This window comes from Gobius niger (assembly GCF_951799975.1).
Source record: "Gobius niger genome assembly, chromosome: 20".
NCBI lineage: Eukaryota > Metazoa > Chordata > Actinopteri > Gobiiformes > Gobiidae > Gobius > Gobius niger.
The window spans coordinates 684,167-711,911 of NC_136871.1; the positions used below are offsets into that span (position 1 = coordinate 684,167).

General features: G+C 42.1%; 1 protein-coding gene across 1 annotated transcript; it reads left to right on the top strand.

The window, feature by feature from the left end:
• Positions 1 to 10,699: 10,699 nt before the first annotated feature.
• On the top strand, positions 10,700 to 26,111 carry abraa (actin binding Rho activating protein a; the record flags this gene model as incomplete). Its single annotated transcript, XM_079579166.1, has 2 exons — positions 10,700 to 11,299; positions 25,662 to 26,111. The coding sequence occupies 2 exons, from the start codon at positions 10,700 to 10,702 to the stop codon at positions 26,109 to 26,111; spliced, it is 1,050 nt and encodes a 349-aa protein (XP_079435292.1).
• Positions 26,112 to 27,745: the final 1,634 nt, after the last annotated feature.

Consider the following 27,745-nt stretch of genomic DNA (forward strand, 5'->3'; position numbering starts at 1 on the left):
AATTACAATTACAAATTTCAAGGAATTGGCGATCAATAAAACTTCCAAACGTTAAGAACTGGCTCGAAACTATAGAAAGCAAACGACGTATGGAAAGATTGACTCATGTAATAAATGATAAAGAAGCTGAGTTCCAAAACAAATGGTCTCTCTTCAACCAAGACAGATTCATATAGTAACATAAAATAAATGAATAAATAATAATAATAAAAAAATAATAATGATAATAAAAAATGTGTATATAGGTGTATACATAGTATATATTAGAATATACACATTTTAAGAATTAGAATCCCATGATGGGGAGTCCCTTTCCATTTTTTTCCAAATACATGGCAGCTTTGATGTATTATAAAACAAGGAATTATTATTATTTATTTTTTTTCCTCTGTGTTTTTTTTTCTCTGTGTTTTTTTTTCTCTGTTTTTTTTTCTCTGTGTTTTTTTCTCTGTGTTTTTTTTTCTCTGTGTTTTTTTTTCTCTGTGTTTTTTTCTCTGTGTTTTTTTCTCTGTGTTTTTTTTCTCTGTGTTTTTTTCTCTGTGTTTTTTTCTCTGTTTTTTTTTCTCTGTTTTTTTTCTCTGTTTTTTTTTCTCTGTGTTTTTTTTCTCTGTGTTTTTTTTTCTCTGTGTTTTTTTTCTCTGTGTTTTTTTGGGTTTTTTTTTGTTTGTTTTTTTCTTCTTTTTTTTCTAGCTATAATGTATGAATTCGAACCACTGTCACAGCGCATCAGGTATGTAACAGCTCCTTTTGTTTGTTGATTTTATTTGCCACAAAAGGGGAGAAAAAAATAATAAAAAAATAAGACTAAATATTGTGTGTAATAACAGAAATGTAAAAATGTACACAGAAATGCGCTAGCCTTGCATTAGCCTAGCATCACTCGACTCTTTAAACATAAGAACTGATTGAATTACAAAAAAAAAATCTCCAGAAATCAGCAACACTCTGGATAACACTGTGTCAAACATCCTGAAGCGCTTGAGGACGAAATAATCAGCTACGTGGTGAAGTCAGGAACTGAAACATTCTCAAATATTTGCTCCATATTTTCAAGTATTTGGCTATTTATTTCTAGGAAAACATCCTGACTCACACAGTCCCAGCTCTCTCTCAAATGCTCCTAGAATTCAGTCCCATTTGGAACATTTCTAGACCTGTTTTCGTCCTGATTTTATCCTCCTGGTGGTACTGGAGGGGCAAGATATTTGATGAGGTGGTACGTAGTGTAAAGAAGAGGACCTCTAACCCTAAACAAGTTAATAAAGATGAAATAAACGCTGTAAATGTGAAGGTGTGTGAGGCAAAGTGTTCCTCAACATCAGCGCAAAACATTTCTTGCATTTGTGCGATTGTCTGATGGAAAACAAAGCTCTTCTTCTTTTTAATTGACATCCAAACCTGAGCGGTGTTTTTTTTTCTCTTCACATCAAAGTCTCGTCCGTGAAGCACCTCTCTCTCTCTCGCCCCGCCGTCGCCGTCTCTCTCTCTTATCAACGCCGCGACGGAAATAGATTTGGTTTCATCTCAAAGTCACGCTCCACATGCTTCCCCGCTCACGAAACACAACAGGCCCGGGATGTGACGGGAGTGGGTGTTTGGGAGTCCGGGGGTGACGAAGCGCCGGGGCCTCGGTTCGGTCAGACGCCGCTGTGGACGAGGACGCCGCTGTGGACGAGGACGCCGCTGTGGACGAGGACGCCGCTGTGGACGAGGACGCCGCTGTGGACGATGACGCCGATTTTAAACACAGTCAGTGTCATAATATTACAAGACAGTTTGATGTAATGTTTTTTCAGCTCACTCACTCATTTTGGTACAAAATAAAGAAAAGCTGGTTTGATATTGAGAAATGGCTCTAACATCTGTAAGCAGAGATTGGTATTCACACCAGAAGCCAGCTTACTTAAAGGATCTATATCATGCTATTTTAGCCATTCTAAAGTTAAGTATTGGCATTTATATGATATATTGTATTTTGGCTCTATTTGCTGCAGATGCTCCTCACGTTTCCCTCGCCTGATCAGCTCCACGCCGGCTTTAGAATCTGTTCAAAAGCAGGACTTTGTAAAGAATAATGTTCTGTGTTTATTTTACTTTGATGGCGTTGGATTCTCGCAGCACTGACCCCCTCGCTTCCCCCCCTGTCCACCGACCCGTCCCTAATAAGCGGTCATTTCAAACTGCGAATGTGGGCGGAGCTTGGTCTTTAGTTGCACTTTAAGATGAAAAAAAGATTCAATGAAATAGCGACTTTCTTTTTCATTTTCTTTAAGCCGGGTGTACAGGGCATGATCTCTGTCAAGTGTGTCATCAATAAAATACAGCATGTGTGACCAGGGCCATGTTTGTGTCATGTTTTGTCTTTGGTCTTGTCCTGTGTTTTATTTTGACATGTGTTCTGTCCTTGTGATTTTGCTTTGCTACCCTCGTTACCTGCCTGCCCCGCCCTGATGTGTTTCACCTGTGCCCCGTTTCCTCTTGTAGTTATACCCCTGTGTTTCCCTTGTCCTTTGTCGCGTCATTGTCTTTGTCAGCCCCGGTTTTTGGTTATGTCTTGATTTTGTTATTTTGTTTTTTGTCAGTTTCTTGTTTCTTGATTTTTGCACATATTAAATCTAGTTCCGTTGCAGTCTGCATTTTGGATTTTCTTTTCCTCACTCCACCTTAAACCGTGACAGAATGACGCGACCACTTCCACACCCAGCGGACTGCCCTTTGGCAGCTGAGGACCCCGTTCCCCTCGTTCCTGCCCTGAGCCACCGCCAGACTCCTTCCTTCGTTCGAGGTGGGCCCCTTCTGTTCCTGAGCCACCGCTGGACACTGTTCTCCGTCCAGGGTGGGCTCTTCTTGTCCTGGGGCCACCATCGAACTGGAACCTCTGTCTGGGGTGGCCTCCTGTTCATGTCCTAGGTCCACTGCAGGACATTGTTCTTCGTCCTGGGTGGGCCCTTCCCACTCCAGTCCCTCTTCGTCCACCAGGGTAGTCTCTCAGCTGCCTCCAGTGCCTGCACCCATCCCCGAACCACCGCCAGACAACACTCCACGTCTGGGGTGGGCTCCATTCGTCCCTGCGCCACTGCCGGACACTGGCCTCTGTTTGAGGTGGGCCCCTTCTGTCCGGGAGCCACTGCTGGACACCATTTTCCGTCCAGGGTGGGCTCCTCCTGTCCTGGGGCCGCCATCGGACCGAGGCATCCGTCCGGAGTGGGTTCCTTCAGTTTGTGTTCCTCACCTGAGCTCTTCCTGGCTGACGTTTGTCCCCCAGACCGCCTTCATTGCCTCTGGGGCCTGACTTGCCTCTGCTCTTCCCCCTTCAACGTCCTCCTGCTGCTCCCCTGGTTTTGACTCTGTTCCCTCCTCCGGACCCCCTCCACCCGCCCGGGGCTGTTTCGATCATGGGACGTCTGGGAGCCGTCCCTTAGTGGGGGGTACTGTCATGTTTTGTCTTTGGTCTTGTCCTGTGTTTTATTTTGACATGTGTTCTGTCCTTGTGATTTTGCTTTGCTACCCTCGTTACCTGCCTGCCCCGCCCTGATGTGTTTCACCTGTGCCCCGTTTCCTCTTGTAGTTATACCCCTGTGTTTCCCTTGTCCTTTGTCGCGTCATTGTCTTTGTCAGCCCCGGTTTTTGGTTATGTCTTGATTTTGTTATTTTGTTTTTTGTCAGTTTCTTGTTTCTTGATTTTTGCACATATTAAATCTAGTTCCGTTGCAGTCTGCATTTTGGGTTTTCTTTTCCTCACTCCACCTCAAACCGTGACAGTTTGACTTTCCCAGCACGATCCAAACGGAGCCGCCGTCTTACACTTGTCTTAGTAAATCAAATACTTAATGTTACGTAAAAGCAGAGACAGATATTTCCATAAATACATGTAAAACATCAGATGCAATGGTAATGTGTGCGTCCTAATACCACAGGGACGTCCGTCTGTCGCTCTCTGCACAGAAGTTCACCGAAACATTAACTTCTTCAGGACCAGTGATCAGGGACTTCCAGCCAGTCATATGCAAATGAGTATGATAATTATCTGGAATAAACGTGGGCATTGTTGTTTTGTTCAGGAAATGTCTGATCTGCTCATTTCCCGCTAAAACTAAAGACTGGCACACATTTAGTTCACTAATCCAGCAAGAACAGAGACTCAGGATGAAGTCACTCTTCAGAGTTACTTTAGTCAGACACCAGTGACGGAACATGGCTCTAAATATACGATGCTCGTCATATCACTATAATATCGTGGAAAGCAGTGTTAATTTCGTCGACTGAAATATTTAGTCTTAATTTTAGTCAAAGTGATATTTTTGTGACTAAAATTGGACTAAACCTAAATTAAAAGTTTCTCATGAGACTAAAACTGTGACTAAAATGTCCAGATATTTGAGTTGACTAAAATCAGACTAAATAAAAATGAAAAGGAGAGACTAAAATCATCCAAACTTGTATTGAGCGTCTGAAAGAGCCTCAGATCATATAGATTCACTGCCAAATGAACAGGTCTGAGCTTTATTCATGTGGAAGCAGCTCCATTAAGTCGAGGGCCTTGATTAAATATGATTATAATGAATACTATAAATGCAAAGTCGACTAAATTAGTCTTGAATTTAGTCGATTAAAACTAGACTAAAATTGAAAAGTTTTTTTTGACTAAATCTCGACTAAAATTACATTACATTTTAGTCAAAAGACTAAGTGCAGACAGAGTAAGTGCTCCTCATGACATAATTATACAGACAAGGACAAAACTGAAGAGAAGGGGGTTAGGTTACATGTAATATTGCTCGGCACAATTAGAATATTACTTTGTTTAGATCAGTAAAATCAGACGGACTAAAACTAAAATGAAATATGTTGTCAAAATTAACACTGGTGGAAAGTGCATTTACTTCTATTATTCAACTTAAACTGGGAAACTATATGATACAGACTCATTACATGCTGAGTGAGATATGTAGAGCTATTATTTCTTAACATTTTGATTATTATGGCTCAGCTTGAAAAAACCCCAATTAAAAAGCACAGAAAATGATAATATTTTAAAAATGGCTATGTACGTATGTATGTATGGCTATATACTATTAGCTTTAGTTTGCTAACTCCACTATTCTTAAGGCTAGGGCTATGGTAAGGTTAGCTTTAGTTTGCTAACTCCACTATCCTTAAGGCTAGGGCTATGGTAAGGTTAGCTTTAGTTTGCTAACTCCACTATCCTTAAGGCTAGGGCTATGGTAAGGTTAGCTTTAGTTTGTTAACTCCACTATCCTTAAGGTTAGGGCTAAGGTAAGGTTAGCTTTAGTTTGCTAACTCCACTATCCTTAAGGTTAGGGCTAAGGTAAGGTTAGCTTTACTTAAACTGTGAAACTATATGATACAGACTCATTACATGCTCTGTGCTTGTAAAACCCCCAATTAAAAAGCACAGAAAATGTTAATATTTAAAAAATGTACTGTAAGCCATAATCATCAAAATGATAACAAACAAAGGCTTGACACATGTCACTTTGCATGTAATGAGTCTATATCATATATTAGGTTGAATAACAGAAGTAACGACGAGCACCTGTAATGTGCTCTGTGTCTTCAGTCTATCACAGACCGACAGGTGAAGAAGGAAGTCATGGAGATTCTGCTTCAGACTGAACTTTCAAACTTCAGCTGGATGGATCATAGATACACCAGATATATCTGGTTTGTAGAAACATTTATATAACGTTAGCATCGTATGATCGTTTAATCACCTGGAACGCTCTGAGGTCGTAGGTCGTCATTTTCAAGTGGGAAAGATGAGGTCAGCCCGTCATTTGGACATCCTGTCAATCCAACACTTGTCTTTGACACCGCTATTCCGACAATAGGTCCTTAAGGTTAGGGCTAAGGTAAGGTTAGCTTTAGTTTGTAAACTCCACTATCCTTAAGGTTAGGGCTGAGGTAAGGTTAGCTTTAGTTTGCTAACTCCACTATCCTTAAGTTTAGGGCTAAGGTAAGGTTAGCTTTAGTTTGCTAACTCCACTATCCTTAAGGCTAGGGCTAAAGTAAGGTTAGCTTTAGTTTGCTAACTCCACTATCCTAAAGGTTAGGGCTATGGTAAGGTTAGCTTTAGTTTGCTAACTCCACTATCCTTAAGTTTAGGGCTAAGGTAAGGTTAGCTTTAGTTTGCTAACTCCACTATCCTTAAGGTTAGGGCTGAGGTAAGGTTAGCTTTAGTTTGCTAACTCCACTATCCTTAAGGTTAGGGCTGAGGTAAGGTTAGCTTTAGTTTGTTAACTCCACTATCCTTAAGGCTAGGGCTAAGGTAAGGTTAGCTTTAGTTTGCTAACTCCACTATCCTTAAGGCTAGGGCTAAGGTAAGGTTAGCTTTAGTTTGCTAACTCCACTATCCTTAAGGCTAGGGCTAAGGTAAGGTTAGCTTTAGTTTGTTAATAGAGTAGAGAGTCAGAGTGTTCTGACTTTCTGCGTCATCTGCTGGTTTCGGGGCCATGACTGAGGCACAAAAGAACTCCCTCAGGAAAATATGTTCAGTCAAAGCAAAATCCTCGGTGTTCCTCTGAAGGGTCTGCAGGACATTTACTTTGCTCGAGCTCTGAATAAAGCAGACATAATATTATCGGGCTCAAAACATCCTCTGTTTAGAGAGTTTGAGCTGCTCCCCTCAGGTCGAAGGTACAGGAGCCCCGCCCTGACTAAAAACAGCACCAGTCAAGTTATAATACAATTAAACAAACCAACAATACGAAGTAACCAACCAATTATTATTCTGCACAACTGGTCTGTCAGAGAAGGTTTTTAAGGAATGTAGATCACGATTTTAAAATAATTTTAACTGAGGTTGACGGGCCGTGGTTTGTTTTTTGTATGTTGTCAATGTTTGGATCTGTCTGCTGTGTCACTGTTGTATTTGTGTATCTCCACTCACTGCAAATGAATTTCCCCACGGGGACAATACATTTCTACTACTACTACTACTACTACTACTTAACTCCACTATCCTTAAGGTTAGGGCTAAGGTAAGGTTGGCTTTAGTTTGTTAACTCCACTATCCTTAAGGTTAGGGCTAAGGTAAGGTTAGCTTTATTTTGCTAACTCCACTGTCCTAAAGGTTAGGACTGAGGTAAGGTTAGCTTTATTTTGCTAACTCCACTATCCTTAAGGTTAGGGCTAAGGTAAGGTTAGCTTTAGTTTGCTAACTCCACTATCCTTAAGGTTAGGGCTATGGTAAGGTTAGCTTTAGTTTGCTAACTCCACTATCCTTAAGGTTAGGTTCAAGGTAAGGTTAGCTTTAGTTTGCTAACTCCACTATCCTTAAGGTTAGGTTCAAGGTAAGGTTAGCTTTAGTTTGCTAACTCCACTATCCTTAAGGTTAGGTTCAAGGTAAGGTTAGCTTTAGTTTGCTAACTCCACTATCCTTAAGGTTAGGGCTATGGTAAGGTTAGCTTTAGTTTGCTAACTCCACTATCCTTAAGGTTAGGGCTATGGTAAGGTTAGCTTTAGTTTGCTAACTCCACTATCCTTAAGGTTAGGGCTGAGGTAAGGTTAGCTTTAGTTTGCTAACTCCACTATCCTTAAGGTTAGGGCTGAGGTAAGGTTAGCTTTAGTTTGCTAACTCCACTATCCTTAAGGTTAGGGCTGAGGTAAGGTTAGCTTTAGTTTGCTAACTCCACTATCCTTAAGGTTAGGGCTAAGGTAAGGTTAGCTTTAGTTTGCTAACTCCACTATCCTAAAGGTTAGGGCTAAGGTAAGGTTAGCTTTAGTTTGCTAACTCCACTATCCTAAAGGTTAGGGCTAAGGTAAGGTTAGCTTTATTTTGCTAACTCCACTATCCTTAAGGTTAGGGCTAAGGTAAGGTTAGCTTTAGTTGCTAACTCCACTATCCTTAAGATTAGGTTCAAGGTAAGGTTAGCTTTAGTTTGCTAACTCCACTATCCTTAAGGTTAGGGCTATGGTAAGGTTAGCTTTAGTTTGCTAACTCCACTATCCTTAAGGTTAGGGCTATGGTAAGGTTAGCTTTAGTTTGCTAACTCCACTATCCTTAAGGTTAGGGCTGAGGTAAGGTTAGCTTTAGTTTGCTAACTCCACTATCCTTAAGGTTAGGGCTGAGGTAAGGTTAGCTTTAGTTTGCTAACTCCACTATCCTTAAGGTTAGGGCTGAGGTAAGGTTAGCTTTAGTTTGCTATCTCCACTATCCTTAAGGTTAGGGCTGAGGTAAGGTTAGCTTTAGTTCGTAAACTCCACTATCCTAAAGGTTAGGGCTAAGGTAAGGTTAGCTTTAGTTTGCTAACTCCACTATCCTTAAGGTTAGGGCTGAGGTAAGGTTAGCTTTAGTTTGCTAACTCCACTCTCCTTAAGGTTAGGGCTAAGGTAAGGTTAGCTTTAGTTTGCTAACTCCACTATGCTAAAGGTTAGGGCTAAGGTAAGGTTAGCTTTAGTTTGCTAACTCCACTATCCTTAAGGTTAGGGCTAAGGTAAGGTTAGCTTTAGTTTGCTAACTCCACTATCCTAAAGGTTAGGGCTAAGGTAAGGTTAGCTTTAGTTTGCTAACTCCACTATCCTTAAGGTTAGGGCTGAGGTAAGGTTAGCTTTAGTTTGCTAACTCCACTATCCTTAAGGTTAGGGCTGAGGTAAGGTTAGCTTTAGTTTGCTAACTCCACTATCCTTAAGGCTAGGGCTGAGGTAAGGTTAGCTTTAGTTTGCTAACTCCACTATCCTTAAGGTTAGGGCTAAGGTAAGGTTAGCTTTAGCTCGTAAACTCCACTATCCTTAAGGTTAGGGCTAAGGTAAGGTTAGCTTTAGTTTGCTAACTCCACTATCCTTAAGTTTAGGGCTAAGGTAAGGTTAGCTTTAGTTTGCTAACTCCACTATCCTTAAGGTTAGGGCTAAGGTAAGGTTAGCTTTAGTTTGTTAACTCCACTATCCTTAAGGCTAGGGCTATGGTAAGGTTAGCTTTAGTTTGCTAACTCCACTATCCTTAAGGCTAGGGCTATGGTAAGGTTAGCTTTAGTTTGCTAACTCCACTATCCTTAAGGCTAGGGCTATGGTAAGGTTAGCTTTAGTTTGCTAACTCCACTATCCTTAAGGTTAGGGCTATGGTAAGGTTAGCTTTAGTTTGCTAACTCCACTATCCTTAAGGCTAGGGCTATGGTAAGGTTAGCTTTAGTTTGCTAACTCCACTATCCTTAAGGCTAGGGCTATGGTAAGGTTAGCTTTAGTTTGCTAACTCCACTATCCTTAAGTTTAGGGCTAAGGTAAGGTTAGCTTTAGCTCGTAAACTCCACTATCCTTAAGGTTAGGGCTAAGGTAAGGTTAGCTTTAGTTTGCTAACTCCACTATCCTTAAGGTTAGGGCTAAGGTAAGGTTAGCTTTAGTTTGCTAACTCCACTATCCTTAAGTTTAGGGCTAAGGTAAGGTTAGCTTTAGCTCGTAAACTCCACTATCCTTAAGGTTAGGGCTAAGGTAAGGTTAGCTTTAGTTTGCTAACTCCACTATCCTTAAGGTTAGGGCTAAGGTAAGGTTACAGTTCGTAAACTAACAACTAACGTATATCGGAATGACGGGACGTTGCACAAAAGATAGAAGTGTCACCACTCCGAGAAAGGGGCAAAAAAATGTCGGCGTGCCGGGACGTTTGATAAGGAATGTAAACACCCCGATAATTAGACCTCAATGTCGGGGTGGGGGGGTGTTGGGAAAGATACCAGGTACCAGTGGCCTGGAATGCACCATTAGTTCCACTGGATTACCATGGCGACATCCTATCTCGTGTTTCATTACAGGTCTGTCATCTAATATCCAGCGAGAAATACTTTAATAAAATGTCCCAGTCGTTTTTCCATAACAGAATTTCCCCCCCTCGTGCGTCATTATTATTAGTAACTTCATTGCCGGTGCGCGGTGTCCCTCAGAACAGAAGCTAAAAAACACTTGCACCTGTCGCCCGGTCCCAACGGGAGGAAATTCCACCCCAGTCGTAACCCTCTCTCTGCCACCCTCACCCGCTCCGTCTGAAAGCCTGGCCCGAACGCCTCCACCGCAGAGGAATGCGAACGCTGGACTTTCCAAACATCATCACTTCCTTTACGACCGCCGCGCCGCTATTTAAGGGATCGGAGGACGCCAGCCGGGATCACTGCCTGCGGGACAAGCCTGGGACACGGTCGCTTCAGCCGCGGGACACACAAGCCTGGACTAATCAAGAAGAATCACATCGACTGGGGATATACAGCATCAAGAAACAAGCCAGGACGGAAGATTTAAGACACTTTGAAGGATTGATTAAGCTTCTTTTTCTACTACTTTTTGGATTCACTGGACAATTTTACAAACTCAAAACTACCTCTGCTAGAATTAATACTTCAAGCGCTCATTTCTACAGACGTTTTATTGAAAAACGCCTAAGTTTGGATGAATACAAACACTTTTGATTAATAAGAGTGAGCTGCTTTGATTTCTGAAAGCATATTTTCTGATCTTTTCTAATTAGCATTTTGTGTTAATCTAAATCCAAGCTAAGAAAATATATTTAAACTAGAAATCCATCTAGTTATATCACTAGCTAAGGAACCTACACCACACGTATCTGTTTCTGCTTTTGTCAACATTGCAGTATTTCTATATCTGAAATAAGCATCAAGCTATCAAAGCAACAAAACAAAGACTTTGACAAATCAAAGGATTACGTTTTGAAGACATTTCCCTTCACCTCGCCGTCATGAGCAGCGCCGCAGCGACGGTTTCCCCTCAGGAGCCGCAGGCCTTCAAACGGGCCGTGAAGAAGATCCGCTGCGCCGCCATGGTCGCTAACCTCGCCAAGAGCTGGCAGGGCTGGGCCGCCGAGCACTCGGGCAAACAGGACGCCATCCCCTGCGGCTGGATGCCGTCGTCCATCGAGGAGGACAGCGAGGCGGCGAAGACCCACGTGGTCAAACTGAGCGTGACCCCGCGCGTCATCGCCGCGGACGCCGGCCAATCGGGAGGCAGCAAAATCCGGACCGCGTCAGTGGCGAAGACGGTGCAGCCGAAGCGCAGCGAGGTCAGCAGCGGCGACGTGGTGAGCGCCATCAGGGGCAAGATGGAGTCCGGGGGCGAGGCGGACGCCAAGCCGTTTCTGGGGAACGAGTCGCCGACCAGGAGGCGCCAGATGAGGGCGCTGCAGCAGAGCGGCGGAGGGGGCGGAGTCGTGCTGGGCAGGAAGCTGAAGCTGTCGGAGAGGAGCAGCAGCGTGGATACGGAGGACAGCGGGCTGGGAGACGAGGAGGGCGAGATGAGAGCTGAAAACGACGACATCCTGAAGAAGCTGAACAGGCCCAAGGTACGACACGTGACTGACGATGTGTGCGCTTTTATTGTAATCTTCTTTTACAAGGTTTAGGAACATGTCCTCAGGAATACCGAAGGAGTCGTGTATTTTGTTTCACGCATATTTCAAGTATTTATATCCTGACGGTCAGACTATGGTAAGGTTAGCTTTAGGTGGCTAACTCCACTATCCTTAAGGTTAGGGCTAAGGTAAGGTTAGCTTTAGGTGGCTAACTCCACTATCCTTAAGGCTAGGGCTAAGGTAAGGTTAGCTTTAGTTTGCTAACTCCACTATCCTTAAGGTTAGGGCTAAGGTAAGGTTAGCTTTAGTTTGCTAACTCCACTATCCTTAAGGCTAGGGCTAAGGTAAGGTTAGCTTTAGTTTGCTAACTCCACTATCCTTAAGGTTAGGGCTAAGGTAAGGTTAGCTTTAGTTTGCTAACTCCACTATCCTAAAGGTTAGGGCTAAGGTAAGGTTAGCTTTAGTTTGCTAACTCCACTATCCTAAAGGTTAGGGCTAAGGTAAGGTTAGCTTTAGTTTGCTAACTCCACTATCCTTAAGGCTAGGGCTAAGGTAAGGTTAGCTTTAGTTTGCTAACTCCACTATCCTTAAGGTTAGGGCTAAGGTAAGGCTAGCTTTAGTTTGCTAACTCCACTATCCTAAAGGTTAGGGCTATGGTAAGGTTAGCTTTAGTTTGCTAACTCCACTATCCTTAAGGTTAGGGCTAAGGTAAGGTTAGCTTTAGTTTGCTAACTCCACTATCCTTAAGGTTAGGGCTAAGGTAAGGTTAGCTTTAGTTTGCTAACTCCACTATCCTAAAGGTTAGGGCTATGGTAAGGTTAGCTTTAGTTTGCTAACTCCACTATCCTTAAGGTTAGGGCTAAGGTAAGGTTAGCTTTAGTTTGGGCAGTATTTATATCCTGACGGTCAGACTGACTCGAAGTCAACACGTGCGACTGCCACACCTGAAGCCACAGTTCAACCAACACATTCATAAATTCAACTTGTGACGTCGTTTGTTTGCCTTTTCGTGGCTTGGGGCTGATGGTCGTGAGGAAACTGCGTAATTTGTCCACTTTGCGGCAAGAGAGCGCAGGGGTTAGTGCTCGTCTTTCACCGCTACAAGGTCCCGTTTCCAATAGCATTTAGCTTGTAGCCTTCACACATCGTAACATATGAAAGATCCACCCATTGACACATTTAGGTGGAATCTAAGCCTAGTGAGGAAACAGTGTACAGAGTAGTTTAGGCATATCGGCCTCTGAGCTAAATCAGGGTTTATACTCACTTGTGTGAAGTTAGCCCCCCCCATAGTGTCCGATTTGCTTCAAAATGGTGTCATTCGTTTGTGCTTCGTTTGTGCACATAAAATGAGCGTTTGTGCTCACTTTGTTTCTGAGGTATTGATTGACTGTGGAAGTCTTCCGCAGTCAATAATTGGTTTTCATGTAGTGTCCAGCTTTCCAGGGTCCAGACCAAGACCCAAACTGAGACTAGACCAAAACTCGAACCAAGACCAGACAAAGACTAGACCAAGTCCCGAACAGTGGGCACATAAAAATACGTCTAATGATCCCACTGGTCTGTGCTACAACAGAACATCCCACTCAGAACACTGATGTCGCTTTAATCCCAGCGTTTATGTCAGATTTATGGGTAAAAGACACTTATTAAGAATCCTTTTTTATATCAAGCAATTGTTTTTAGCTAAAGTATACAAGTATCTGACTTGTGTGAAGTTAGCCCCCCCATAGTGTCCGATTTGCTTCAAAATGGTGTCATTCGTTTGTACCAGACCAGACCAAGACTAGACCAAGACCTGAACAAAGATCAGACCAGGACCAAGACCCGAGCCAATTACCAATCAACGATCAATATCTCAAAAACAAAGTGCGCACAAACGCCCATTTTATGTGCACAAACGAATGACACCATTTTGAAGCAAATCGGACACTATGGGGGGGCTAACTTCACACAAGTTTTATACTCTTACTGTTTTGCTTACTTGAAATAAAACTGCAGTTTGTTTACTGATAAAAAAAGAAGTGTATTTACGGATCCAACATGACAGCAGCGACTCCATCTTTCGATCAAGCTTTAGACCGTGTTGTAAATAGTTTAGTCATACCTCATCTGATACGATGATACGATGATACGATGATAGGACTGGCTATTGCTACTGCTGACGCCCAATAAACGACTGTGGATGATCGTAAACCACACCTCTCCCTTGGTGGTCCCCAGAATGATTATAACTAAATCTAATATTTTAGTCTGGGATAGCTAGGCTTCTGTTTTCAAGCAAAAATACATCAAAATAAATGTCAGAAATGTGAAAAATATCGTCTCAAATCACCTTGCACCTTAGTGTCCCGTGACCCCCCACGAGGGCCCGACCCCCACATTGGGAACCGCTGCAATAGAGGAAAGAGAATAGGACAAAAACGGGAAACTTTTGAGCCAAAAAATGTGTTCAATTTCAGCCAAAACTGCAGCTGAACCTGTTTTAGACCATTTCTGTTTCAATGAATGTACAGTAAAAAATGTCATAATTTTCCAATACATTTTATTTTAGTAGTAGTAGTAGTTTATTCGGTCAGTTCATTCATTCCTTTAAACGTAAATACATTTCCAATTCTTTGTGGACAACACGACCGAAAGGTCATTAATAATGAACAATATCAAGTGTTAAACAGAAGAGAAATAAGCATGTATCTGAAGTTAGTGACATACATTTCAATATTCCAACAAATATGTTTCATACATTTGTTTTAAGTTAAATTAGTTGAAACTAAATCATGTCATCATTATTATTTTTATTTATTTTTCTTACTATATTCATCCTAAGCTTATATATTCTCGAATTTTAGTAGCTTTAAACAGTTTGGGACAGTTTAAACTGATCTTCCAGGTTGTTCCACAGATTAACATAATTATAATTAATGCCAGTTTGATTTTAATGCCAATTTAATGTTTTTTAATGACATTTAAGGCCTTGATTTTGGTAAAATTCGTTGACTGACGTTTAATGCTCTTTGATGCCCCGTGAAAAGAAATAATTTACTGAAAGAAACCACAGAAATGACATAAAGGCCATGTATGTCAAATGCTTTATTAATGCAGCCTGGTTGAGATCTGGGTCTAGATAACTTTCTGTGATTTGTTTTTAAATGTGTTACTTCGCATTAGCAGCTGAGTCACTTCTTGTGTGCTGAACATGGAGCGTCCAAATGCTTCGTCAAGAGCCAGAAGAAGATTGTCCTGAAGATAGAAGTGAAACCTCCTCAATGCAGCCAGCCCAGTTCCAATGACCAGTACTTTATGCTCATTTGGACTGAAGTGTTACTGTGTCATAGCTTAGTTTGGTCTAAAAAGTACTACAAAAGAAAGTGGACAATCCCAAACAGAAGTCAAAGGAACACTGACCTTCCTTTGTCCGCCGCGGTTTCGTACAGTACAGTTTGGTTCGTGTTTTCTGTTTGACCTTTCCCGGAGCGCCACAGTGACTTAATCATTCATGGGCCCGGAGCTGCTGTTTGGGCACTTTCTGTAATGCACCTTTCCAAAGCACAGACAGTCAAAGTCACCGCGCAAAGACACGGATGTCAGCGAACTCTGCACTGCAGCTGTCGAACTTCAAACTCAGACAAGAGGCGTATATAAGAGAGCACGTACAGTATGTTCAATTCATGTTTGTGAATTCTTTAGATGTATCGCATTAATGACCGTCTTTATGTCTCTCTCAACTAAGTGAGCATGACTTATTGGGATCGAAAGAGGCGTTTAAACGACTGGCTCAGTTTTATAATCACTTGGTAAGAAGCCGGTCTTTCATTATTATTGAAATGGGGCTCAACAGGAGTGGGCGGGACAGTTGAGCTAAATAAACTGGAAGACTGACGAGGGCCCAGGACTAAAAAGGGTTTTTTGCCAAATTTTGAGCCTGTTTTGTTTTAGTGTTTCTTGCAAGCTGTCGGCCAGGGGTGCCCAACCTTTTTTATTCAGTGAGCAACTATTACGTAACAAAAGTGGCAATGAGCTGCATATGCTTCAATGGCACAGACAAGTATCCGACTTTGGTGGAGGATCCATCCATCCATCCATCCATCCAACCATCCATCCATCCATCCATCCATCCATCCACCCATCCATTTTCTTCCGCTTTACCCGGGGCTGGGTCTGAGCAGAGATGCCCAGACTTCCTGATCCACACACACCTCCTCCAGCTGTTCTTACCCCGAGGCCACACCTCCTCCAGCTGTTCTTACCCCGAGGCCACACCTCCTCCAGCTGTTCTGACCCCGAGGCCACACCTGCTCCAGCTGTTCTGACCCCGAGGCCACACCTGCTCCAGCTGTTCTGACCCCGAGGCCACACCAGGCCAGCTCGGAGACATAGTCCCACCACCGTGTCCTGGGTCTTCCACGAGGCCTTGTCCCACTAGGACATGCCTGGAACACCCAGTAGACATCCGGAACAGATGCCCGAGCCACCTCAGCTGCTCCTTTCGACGTGAAGGAGCAGCGACTCTACTCCGAGCTCCTCCCGGGTAACTGAGCTCCTCACCCCCAGCCACCCTGCCAAGGAAACTCATTTCGGCCGCTTGTATTCGCGATCTCGTCCTTTCGGTCATGACCCAAATCTCATGACCATAGGTGAGGGTGGGAACGTAGATCGATCGGTAAATCGAGAGCTTTGCCCCGACTCAGCTCCCTCTTCACCACGACAGACCGATACAGCGACCGCTTCAGGATATTTCAACACAATTAAAGAAAAGGCTTTGAGATGATTGTTTATTTACTGTACGTAACTAAATGTTTGCTGTCTGTGGTCAGTTTCTTTAGAACACATAAAGAAAACTTATTTAAACACAGAAAGCTTTTGAAAGGAAAGGGCTGTGGAGCCGTTGGTTGGAGATCCCTGGTCTCTGACTCCGAGTGTATTATCAGGGGGCGCTCCTCTTCCTGTCTCAGTATTTCCCTGAGCAGCATCGTCTTGTCTAAAAAAACGATGTAGCTGATGATTACATGGCAGCAGCGAGTTACTGGTGAACAGTCACAGCATCAGGTGAAAACTATCACTTCGAGAGCAAAGATGTTGGAGTTGAAGCTAATGGATTAGCGACGTCTTGCACAAATCAACGAATAGTTCAAGAAAACATCCCGGACAGTGAGATACTGATGGGAACTCACTGTGTTAAAAACATTACATTGAATTCTTGACTGCAGGAAATGTCTGTGTTTTTATCTCAGAGTTAACGGCGAGTATCACAAAACAACAACAATGATGTAACCGGAGGGAAGGCGGGGTCTCGCTGATTGGATGATATATATACCTGCTCTAGTCTGGCAAAAACAGGAACCTGAGGCAAGAGTAGTAGCAAAAAACAACACCACAAAAATGCAAAGAACTAATAAGTACTAAAGACAGGCTGATTATTCTTTGAGCGGCTCATTCAAAGTCTTGGTGCTTATTTAGTGTTCGCTGTTTGGCTTTAAGACAAAAACACAGTGATGAGCGCAGATGTTTCCTCCGGTGAAGTCTTTGCTCATGACACGATGAAGCTAACTCACTGCCTGCCATGTAAACTTGGCCTACTTATTGATTTGGACATGGCACTGCTACGAACTCACAGGGAAATGACGGGACAGGAAGAGCAGCGCCTCCAGAGGATCCATAGTCACGTGTCACTCTCGTGCAGGGAGCTCTTTGTCACGTCTGTTCTTGTGTTTGTGATGTCAGCTCGATTGTACCACAGCCTCAAAACCTAAAAGTGTAAATTGGAAAAAGCAAAACTCGCTGCTTCCTCTGTTTATCTCCTCTCACATCCAGCCCCCCCTTCGCTCGCACACTGGAGCATCCGACCTGCTCCTGTGGCGCCTGGGAGCCAGGATTTCATCTGCTCATTCAGAACTGGTCACTGACGCTGGGCCTTTGCTTTGACATCACACATTACTCTTGGACAAACTTCAGGAGGGAGTTTGGGGGCTTTGTGTGACAGCATTCCCATCTGGTTTCAGCCTTTTTTTTCAGAGTTTAGAGTCAACAAAGTGAAGTCCTGATTAGTCGTGCACAGAAACGAGCTGGCGTGTGTGGCTGCAGTAACATGAGGCCTCTGTGAACCGTCTCCTTTAAAAGGTGAAGAGGGCGGAGGCTGGAAAGCACAGTGGAACATGTAAATAAAGGCCTGAGCTTTAGAGACGGGGTCATCGTGGGGGGAAGTGTGAGGGGCAGGGGAGAAGCACCAAATTCTGGGCCCTGGGTACAAACCATCTCGGTGAACCCCCCTTCCCCCCATATGAAATTCACATTTCATATTCTCTGTTCTTTAACCACATAACAGTGGTTTAGTGGTTTGACAGTGCAGTTCATTTATATTCTACTATAACTTTATTATATATACCTTAACTAAGTGAGAAAATGGGTTGGCCAAAAAAAGTGCTTCATATAAAAACACATATCCAATCCAATGGGTACTGAGGTCATGGATTGTTTGTTTGTTTGTTTGTTTCAGGTCAGTGTTTGACTTGAAATTGCATCTGATTTGGCTTCAGTTACAGAAAATGAATAACCTTTAATCATGTGGTGACAGATATTTAGATTAGGGTGAAATATTCTGCTTTCATTGGGCCAGTTGAAATGGCTGGTTTTAGGTGGAGCATAATGATTATTAGCGTCACATTAAACAGGACGACTGCACTAGGGACATGGGATATTTGTGCTGAGAATAACACATGTGTGACTTTAAAATGATGATACTATGACGTCTCTGTGGCCCACAGGCCTGAACAAAAAACTCCAGGCTTCAGTCTGATTTAGTCTCACCATATTTGAAGCCTGTACCTTTAAGTGTATAAAGTTACGTTGGAATCATAGGCTAAACACCGTGTGTGGGCTGAACCATTTGGCACATGTTTAAAGGGGTGTCAGGGCCCTGAGATATTATCCATCATTATTTTTTGTGCAAAATTCTGTGTAGAACCGTTGTTTTTCCGCCCGGTTGTTCAGTTCTTATAGTATCAATTATGAGGAAATTACAACACAGAACGCTTTTTGCAGCATTTTTGAGGCCCCTCCCCTGCTCTGCTCCAAAACAAAGCTTTGTAATACATATAATCCTGTCTCTATACCTCACACATTCTCTGACACGGAGATACATTTCACATGTTACGAAGACTACAGCAAAAGGACACAGTTATGTCCCTCAGCGGCGATGCTAACACCACTTTAGCTCAATGCTAAGCCGCTAACGTTGTAAAATGACAGTGGAATCGCCCTCATAAAACAACCCAGTGCCTCAAAGCCGTCTCAGGCCCACGCGGTGCCTCCTGTGTGTGCAGAGTTGTAGAGTCGTCCCAGTGGAACGTGTCGCTACATAAGTTAGCTCGCTGTCGGGAACTCCATGCTGCGATTTTGTTTACGAGTCGCGGATGCAGCGTGGACGTCAGGTGACTCAGGCCTGTCAATCACTCGTCAAACGCCAACCATTACGAGGCACATTTTTCTTTTCTTACCACCATTTTTCATAGTTTGGCTGGGGGTTGAGGGCACGCACAAAGACCAGACAGGTACGCATCAACTCGTCTAAACTCAGGCAAGAACATATCTCTGTGTGTAAGAATGGCGGCCTGTTCCTTTAAAGTGTAAAAGCTCAAAATAAGAGTTGGTTTTGCAGAGATTGGGCCCATTTCGATGCTACCGGCCGTACTGTGAAAAACTGTCTGGATATTATTAAAACGATCCTCAGCTTAGCCTCGCGTTGATCCGGAGTCTTATCGCTTTACGAGTTCAAAGAGGCTTCGGGGAAAGTCCAAGTGTCAAGTCTTTAGTTTCATCGTTCAAATACCAGAGGATCCGGTGACAAACCCGGCCGAGCCCCAGCGGGACGGTTCAGGACTGGGGGCTGTCGTTACTCGTCTCATCTAGAGTCGACTGTGTTCATGTTTTAGGCCTTTAGGGGAGTTATTATAGACTTTATTTAGGCCTCGAGGCTGTGGTTTAACCCGGGCTCTGTGGGACCCGAGGACCCGATGTTCTGTTATATAATACGAATTACACCATGGTCTGGGTGAATACTGGACTCTGATTGGCTGGTGCATTATTTTGGTGTAACCGCACACGTAGTCCGGTAGTTAAATCACTGGGATGTCACTCCGCTGTGGCGTCGCCATAGCAACGCCTGACACAGCTGAATCAGATAAAGGCGTAATTAGTGACTGACAGGAACGTATGAGATGGATTTAGTGTTTGCTAAATGTTTGTAGAGGAGAGTGAGCAGCTAGGTTAGCTACTGTTAATAACATATGAGCTTTACATTTCTATTGGAAACGGTTAAGGCTATTCATCATTTTCAGGCGTACATAAAATGATCCTGCATTGAAGCATCTTTGTCTGGATTAGTAAAGTCAAACATGTTAGTTTGAGTTGGGGGGGCCCAGGTGTGAGCGACTCCACCGCAGCTGTTTCCATAAACAGTTGAGCTGGTTGAGCTAGCTAGCTTTAGCTTCAGGTTAAACCTTGTAAAAGGTAAATAACTGGTGCCCACGAGTGCCGCATATCGGTGTTTCCTTCCAGGGAAAAGTGTTTCCGGGTTAGTCCTGTTGTGTTGTGATTCTGTGCTGATGTTGTGTCGTTGAGCCTGACTGAGATCCTCGTAATAGCTGCGGAGAATGACTCGCTCTGAGACCAGCCTTCAGTGACCGGCTAATAACCCACACAAAATACACATTTAGAAGGACATTGTGACAAAAAAATGTAAAAAGGTTCTTTAGTTATAAAATTAATAAAAATATAGCTTTTTTATATATCGAAAATTACACATAAACTGAAATGTCTTTCCTGAAAATATACTTCATAGCACACACTCCAAACTGAGTACAGTTGTGACCTTACTGGTGCTCAGCATGTGTGCACAATCTCAGAAGTCTAGATCCAAGTATGTTGGATTTGTAAACTTTTCAATTTTTGGTGCTATATCTCATTAGCATTGTGCACAAACCTCTCCAAAGGGCCAAATGTTATAAAAGCAAAAATATTTTCACAAATGTGTTAAACAAAGTGCAGCAGCAACAACGAACCTCCCAGAAATTGACTAAATCAAAGCAAAATGAAGTGGGTGATTTCTTTTCCATATTTATCTCAGTGCACAAAGGTGCATCAGTCACACCCTTGCCCCGAAACAAAATGGCCGCCTTGTTTACTCAGAAAAGAGCCTTTACACGTCTTCATTCACTGTGGATCTGGACTATGGCAGATTGTTGGACAGAGACAATGGACGTCTACTCAGATGTACCACTGTCACCTGGGAAATCAATGGCCCTGTGGACATTTTAGACAAGTTTGTGCCTAAATGCTAATGTGGCTAACATGTGGCTAACATGTGGCTAACGTGTGGCTAACAGGTGGCTAACGTGTGGCTAACATGTGGCTAACGTGTGGCTAACGTGTGGCTAACAGGTGGCTAACGTGTGGCTAACATGTGGCTAACATGTGGCTAACATGTGGCTAACATGTGGCTAACAGGTGGCTAACATGTGGCTAACATGTGGCTAACATGTGGCTAACGTGTGGCTAACATGTGGCTAACAGGTGGCTAACGTGTGGCTAACATGTGGCTAACATGTGGCTAACAGGTGGCTAACGTGTGGCTAACATGTGGCTAACATGTGGCTAACATGTGGCTAACAGGTGGCTAACGTGTGGCTAACATGTGGCTAACAGGTGGCTAACGTGTGGCTAACATGTGGCTAACGTGTGGCTAACAGGTGGCTAACGTGTGGCTAACATGTGGCTAACAGGTGGCTAACGTGTGGCTAACATGTGGCTAACGTGTGGCTAACATGTGCTTCTGGCACCCACTGAGCACTTGCAGCACAAATATCAATGGATTTCTTTGGGAAACGGCTCATTTTGAAGAGAACAGTCATTAGGATTAAGGGAACAGAACTGGAATTGCCTAAAAGTTTGTTTACAAGAAGATTTTCTCATTTGTGGAGTATTTTTTATTTATTTATTATTTTTCTGACCGTGAAAATTGAAAATAATGAGCCAAATTTTCCAAAAAGAGAATTTTGTTGAATTTTTTGTTGAATTATATTTTACTTGAGTATTTTGGACCAAAAAATCCAGTCGACCTATGATTGGACCACAAATAATTTAATATGGATAAGAAATGCTTAATTTTAATGCTCGATTTTCATGTTTTTTTTTTCATTTTTCTGTCCTTAATTAATGATTTAATTTAGGTGATGGTGCTCCATGACTGGAATAGATGTTTTGGGGAGAAGTGCCTGTTTAAAAATCTGTGCCACATGTTTATATTGGTCGAAATATAATTTGCCTAAATACTGTATGCAAGTAAATGGAACTGGAATCAGTCCCTGATCAGGGACGGTCCTGAACAGGTTAACCTGCATCTTTCCTCTGTGCAGGAACTCTATCCTCGTCTGAACAGTTGTTTTCTGCTTCACACGGAGTTGTTTTGCCAGTTCTTATGGATCACTTACACGTGGACTTATTTAAAGATTTAGTGCTGCTGATCAACGAGGGGCCGCGTGTGGGACAAAGGTCATGACGGGAATATTTATCTGGTCTCAAAGCAGAACCGACAGGAGAATGTAGAGCAGGAGTTATGGAGCAAAATCAAACATACATGTAGGTTTAACATGGAAACACCGCCCGTGCAAATCAAACATACATGTAGGTTTAACATGGAAACACAGCCCATGCAAATCAAACATACATGTAGGTTTAACATGGAAAAAAAATGTAAAAAGGTTCTTTAGTTATAAAATTAATAAAAATATAGCTTTTTTATATATCGAAAATTACACATAAACTGAAATGTCTTTCCTGAAAATATACTTCATAGCACACACTCCAAACTGAGTACAGTGTTAACCTTACTGGTGCTCAGCATGTGTGCACAATCTCAGAAGTCTAGATCCAAGTATGTTGGATTTGTAAACTTTTCAATTTATGGTGCTATATCTCATTAGCATCGTGCACAAACCGCTCCAAAGTGCCAAATGTTATAAAAGCAAAAATATTTTCACAAATGTGTTAAACAAAGTGCAGCAGCAACAACTAACCTCCCAGAAATGGACTAAATCAAAGAAAAATGAAGTGGGTCATTTCTTTTCCATATTTATCTCAGTGCACAAATGTGCGTCAGTCACACCTTCCCCCGAAACAAAATGGCCGCCTTGTTTACTCAGAAAAGCTTTTACACGTCTTCATTCAGTGTGGATCTGGACTATGGCAGATTGTTGGACAGATATATGTTTCCTCTTCTTCTTTTTCCTTCTTCCTCCTGTTTCCTCTTCTTGAACGTGAAGAGCACATTGTCTTCAGTGTGGTGTTACTGTCCTGGTGTCTGAAGCTGAAGTTATTCCACATTCACACTGAGAAGCTCGGACTCATGAAGGCCCCGAACAGGAAACAGAAACAAACTGGGACCATCATGATCTTTCAGGCCTGTCTTGAATCTGACCTTTGAGTTCCAGGTCCAGATCTCCTCCATGGTTGACTCTGACCTTTGTGTTCCAGGTCCAGATCTCCTCCATGGTTGACTCTGACCTTTGTGTTCCAGGTCCAGATCTCCTCCATGGTTGACTCTGACCTTTGTGTTCCAGGTCCAGATCTCCTCCATGGTTGACACTGATCTTTGTGTTCCAGGTCCAGATCTCCTCCATGGTTGACTCTGACCTTTGTGTTCCAGGTCCAGATCTCCTCCATGGTTGACTCTGACCTTTGTGTTCCAGGTCCAGATCTCCTCCATGGTTGACTCTGACCTTTGTGTTCCAGGTCCAGATCTCCTCCATGGTTGACACTGATCTTTGTGTTCCAGGTCCAGATCTCCTCCATGGTTGACTCTGACCTTTGTGTTCCAGGTCCAGATCTCCTCCATGGTTGACACTGATCTTTGTGTTCCAGGTCCAGATCTCCTCCATGGTTGAATCTGACCTTTGACTTTTTGGCAAATTTTCGTGACTTTTTTGTCAATTTCTTATCGCTTTTTTTCGCAGTTTTTCGTCAAATTTTTGCCCATTTTTGTCAATTTTTGTTCATTTTTTTGTCAATTTTTCATCAAATTTTTCTCACTTATTTGTCAATTTTTTGTCAATTTTTGTAAATTTTTTGTCGCTTTTTCGTCAAATTATTCAAAAATTTTTGTCAAATTCTTATCAATTCATCCTTTTTTCCCCTTATTTTTTTCTCACTTTTTTGTGAATTTTTTGTCACTTTTTAGTCAAATTATTTGCACTTTTCCCTTTTTTTCCCGCAATTTTTCGTCAAATTTTTGCCCATTTTTGTCATTTTTTGTTCATTTTTTTGTCACTTTTTCGTCAAATTATTCACATTTTTTTTCTCACTTTTTTGCCAATTTTGGTCAATTTTTTGTCGCTTTTTCGTCAAATTATTCACATTTTTTGGTCAATTTCTTATCACTTTTTCATCCTTTTTTTCCCCTCATTTTTTTCTCACTTTTTTGTAAATTTTTTCTCACTTTTTAGTCAAATTATTTGCACTTTTCCCTTTTTTTCTCCGCAATTTTTCGTCAACTTTTTCTCACTTTTCTCACATTTCCATCCTTGTTTGTGTTCCAGGTCCAGATCTCCTCCATGGTTGACTCTGACCTTTGTGTTCCAGGTCCAGATCTCCTCCACGGTTGACTCTGACCTTTGTGTTCCAGGTCCAGATCTCCTCCATGGTTGAATCTGACCTTTGACTTTTTGGCAAATTTTCGTGACTTTTTTGTCAATTTCTTATCGCTTTTTTGTCCTTTTTTTCGCAGTTTTTCGTCAAATTTTTGCCCATTTTTGTCAATTTTTGTTCATTTTTTTGTCAATTTTTCATCAAATTTTTCTCACTTTTTTGTCAATTTTTTGTCAATTTTTGTAAATTTTTTGTCGCTTTTTCGTCAAATTATTCAAATTTTTTTGTCAAATTCTTATCAATTCATCCTTTTTTCCCCTTATTTTTTTCTCACTTTTTTGTGAATTTTTTGTCACTTTTTAGTCAAATTATTTGCACTTTTCCCTTTTTTTCCCGCAATTTTTCGTCAAATTTTTGCCCATTTTTGTCATTTTTTGTTCATTTTTTTGTCGCTTTTTCGTCAAATTATTCACATTTTTTGGTCAATTTCTTATCACTTTTTCATCCTTTTTTTTCCCTCATTTTTTTCTCACTTTTTTGTAAATTTTTTCTCACTTTTTAGTCAAATTATTTGCACTTTTCCCTTTTTTTCTCCGCAATTTTTCGTCAACTTTTTCTCACTTTTCTCACATTTCCATCCTTGTTTGTGTTCCAGGTCCAGATCTCCTCCATGGTTGAATCTGACCTTTGTGTTCCAGGTCCAGATCTCCTCCATGGTTGACTCTGACCTTTGTGTTCCAGGTCCAGATCTCCTCCATGGTTGACTCTGACCTTTGTGTTCCAGGTCCAGATCTCCTCCATGGTTGACTCTGACCTTTGACTTTTTGGCAAATTTTCGTGACTTTTTTGTCAATTTCTTATCGCTTTTTTGTCCTTTTTTTCGCAGTTTTTCGTCAAATCTTTGCCCATTTTTGTTCATTTTTTTGTCAATTTTTCATCAAATTTTTCTCACTTTTTTGTCAATTTTTTGTCAATTTTTGTAAATTTTTTGTCGCTTTTTCGTCAAATTATTCAAATTTTTTTGTCAAATTCTTATCAATTCATCCTTTTTTCCCCTTATTTTTTTCTCACTTTTTTGTGAATTTTTTGTCACTTTTTAGTCAAATTATTTGCACTTTTCCCTTTTTTTCCCGCAATTTTTCGTCAAATTTTTGCCCATTTTTGTCATTTTTTGTTCATTTTTTTGTCACTTTTTCGTCAAATTATTCACATTTTTTTTTCTCACTTTTTTGCCAATTTTGGTCAATTTTTTGTCACTTTTTCGTCAAATTATTCACATTTTTTGGTCAATTTCTTATCACTTTTTCATCCTTTTTTTTCCCTCATTTTTTTCTCACTTTTTTGTAAATTTTTTCTCACTTTTTAGTCAAATTATTTGCACTTTTCCCTTTTTTTCTCCGCAATTTTTCGTCAACTTTTTCTCACTTTTCTCACATTTCCATCCTTGTTTGTGTTCCAGGTCCAGATCTCCTCCATGGTTGACTCTGACCTTTGTGTTCCAGGTCCAGATCTCCTCCATGGTTGACTCTGACCTTTGTGTTCCAGGTCCAGATCTCCTCCATGGTTGACTCTGACCTTTGTGTTCCAGGTCCAGATCTCCTCCATGGTTGACTCTGACCTTTGTGTTCCAGGTCCAGATCTCCTCCATGGTTGACTCTGACCTTTGTGTTCCAGGTCCAGATCTCCTCCACGGTTGACTCTGACCTTTGTGTTCCAGGTCCAGATCTCCTCCATGGGCGACATCAAGAGCCGCTGGCAGCAGTGGTCGGTGCAGCACGTGGAGGGCCAGAAGCTCAACCCCTTCAGCGAGGACTTCGACCACGACTACGCCATGGCCCAGCGGCTGAAGAAGGGCGACTCCGGCTACGGGCGGCCCAAGGAGGGCTCCAAGACGGCGGAGCGGGGCGACCGGGCGCACCGGCACGTCCACCGGGAGATGGAGGAGATGGTGTGGATCATCAAGGACATGGGCTCCAAGGACAAGGAGGGCAGGACGGTCATCTCCTTCGGGCGGCTGTTCGACCGCTACGTGAAGATCTCCGACAAGGTGGTGGGGATTCTCCTGCGCTGCCGGAAGCACAAGATGGTGGACTTCGAAGGCGAGATGCTGTGGAAGGGACAGGATGATCACGTCATGATTATAGTCAGAGATGAAGAGGAGAAATGATGAAGAGGTGAAGCGGCGTCTGATCTATCAAAGTGCAATAATACTCTCCAAGCAGCAACTCACAGGTGTTCATTTCAAAGACTATAATATTTAGTCTTAATTTTAGTCAAAGTGATATTTTTATGACTAAAATTGGACTAAAACTAAATTAAAAGTTTCTCATGAGACTAAAACTGTGACTAAAATGTCCAGATATTTGAGTCGACTAAAATCAGACTAAATAAAAATGAAAAGGAGAGACTAAAATCATCCAAACTTGTATTGAGCGTCTGAAAGAGCCTCAGATCATGTTTAAAGGATCAGCTCTGAGCTTTGTTCATGTGGAGCAGAAACATGAAGCAGAGGAACAACATTAAATATGATTAGAATCAATTTATCAATGCAAAGTCCAATATATTAGTCTTAAATTTAGTCGACTAAATTGACATGCAATTTTAGTCGATTAAAACTAGACTAAAATAAAATATGTTGTCAAAATGAACACCAACTCACAGGTGTGCTGCATCTATAGTAAACAAAACAAAACATTGGTACTTGATTTCATTACTTGGGTAAAAGTACAGATACGACTGGTCAAATATTACTCCAATCAAAGTATACGTTTCTTTGCCACATAATTAAGTGAAAGTACAGAAGTATTGGCTGTAGAAAAAGTATTCAAAGTCTGTGTTAGTGAAATAACTTTTCAGCTTCTAAAACACACAAAAAAATCTGAAAGAATTCACCCTCTGTCCGGATCTGGACGGGGACAAGGGGGAGGGGAGTCTTACCTGTAGCACTTTTCACATCCATTGAGTCATTTGAACCATTTTGCATTTAAAATAACTTAAATTTGAGCAGCTTCAGCTTCGTGGTTGTATAAGCTACGCGGCGGCGGAGTGATCTGATGGAAAATTGTCCCTCAAAATGGGATCATTCATGCGATGCAGGGGCGGATCTAGAAAAACAGGGTGGCCAGCAGGGTCAGGGGTCATTTCTGGGGTGGAAACACACTTTACAATGTTGAATGTTTACAGCAAATGTTTAGCTTGATCGCGAAGCAGTTTTTCAGTTTAGATGCAGGCTGAGCCCCCCCCATACATACACTGTACAAAGTATAAGTAGGGGGTCTAACTCAGGTACAATTGAAACTTTTGTAATAAAAAAATAAAATAAAAACACTCACACATCTTTGGAGCCACAGGAGCTGCACCTTATTTAGCTTTAAAGTTGTTCTAATTCTTTGTCCTGTCAAAAAAGTTGCTTCTAGACCAGATGTGAGGCTGAGGCTGGGGTGGCAGAACCTTCACTCGTGCCACCCCTCTAGATCCGCCCCTGATGTGATGCAGGTCAGTTATATTCCAAACATTACTCTATGGACACAGACGTTTATATGGTTCGTCTGGTGTTATATGCCTCAGGTGCTCTGTGGGTCAGTCTGTTTCTAATGCAGGCTAGCTGATACCATAGAGCTCCACAGTCCCGCCCCTTTCAGTCCTGTTGCTCCGGAAGCAAAAAATCCCCGTCTACACGACCGTCGATTCTCCAAAAATTCAAATATTAAGAGTTTAACGTCGCCGCAAAAGCTAATCAGCTCTGTAGCAATTCATGACCATGAAATGTTTGATTTCAATCCACAAAGAAGACTTGATGTT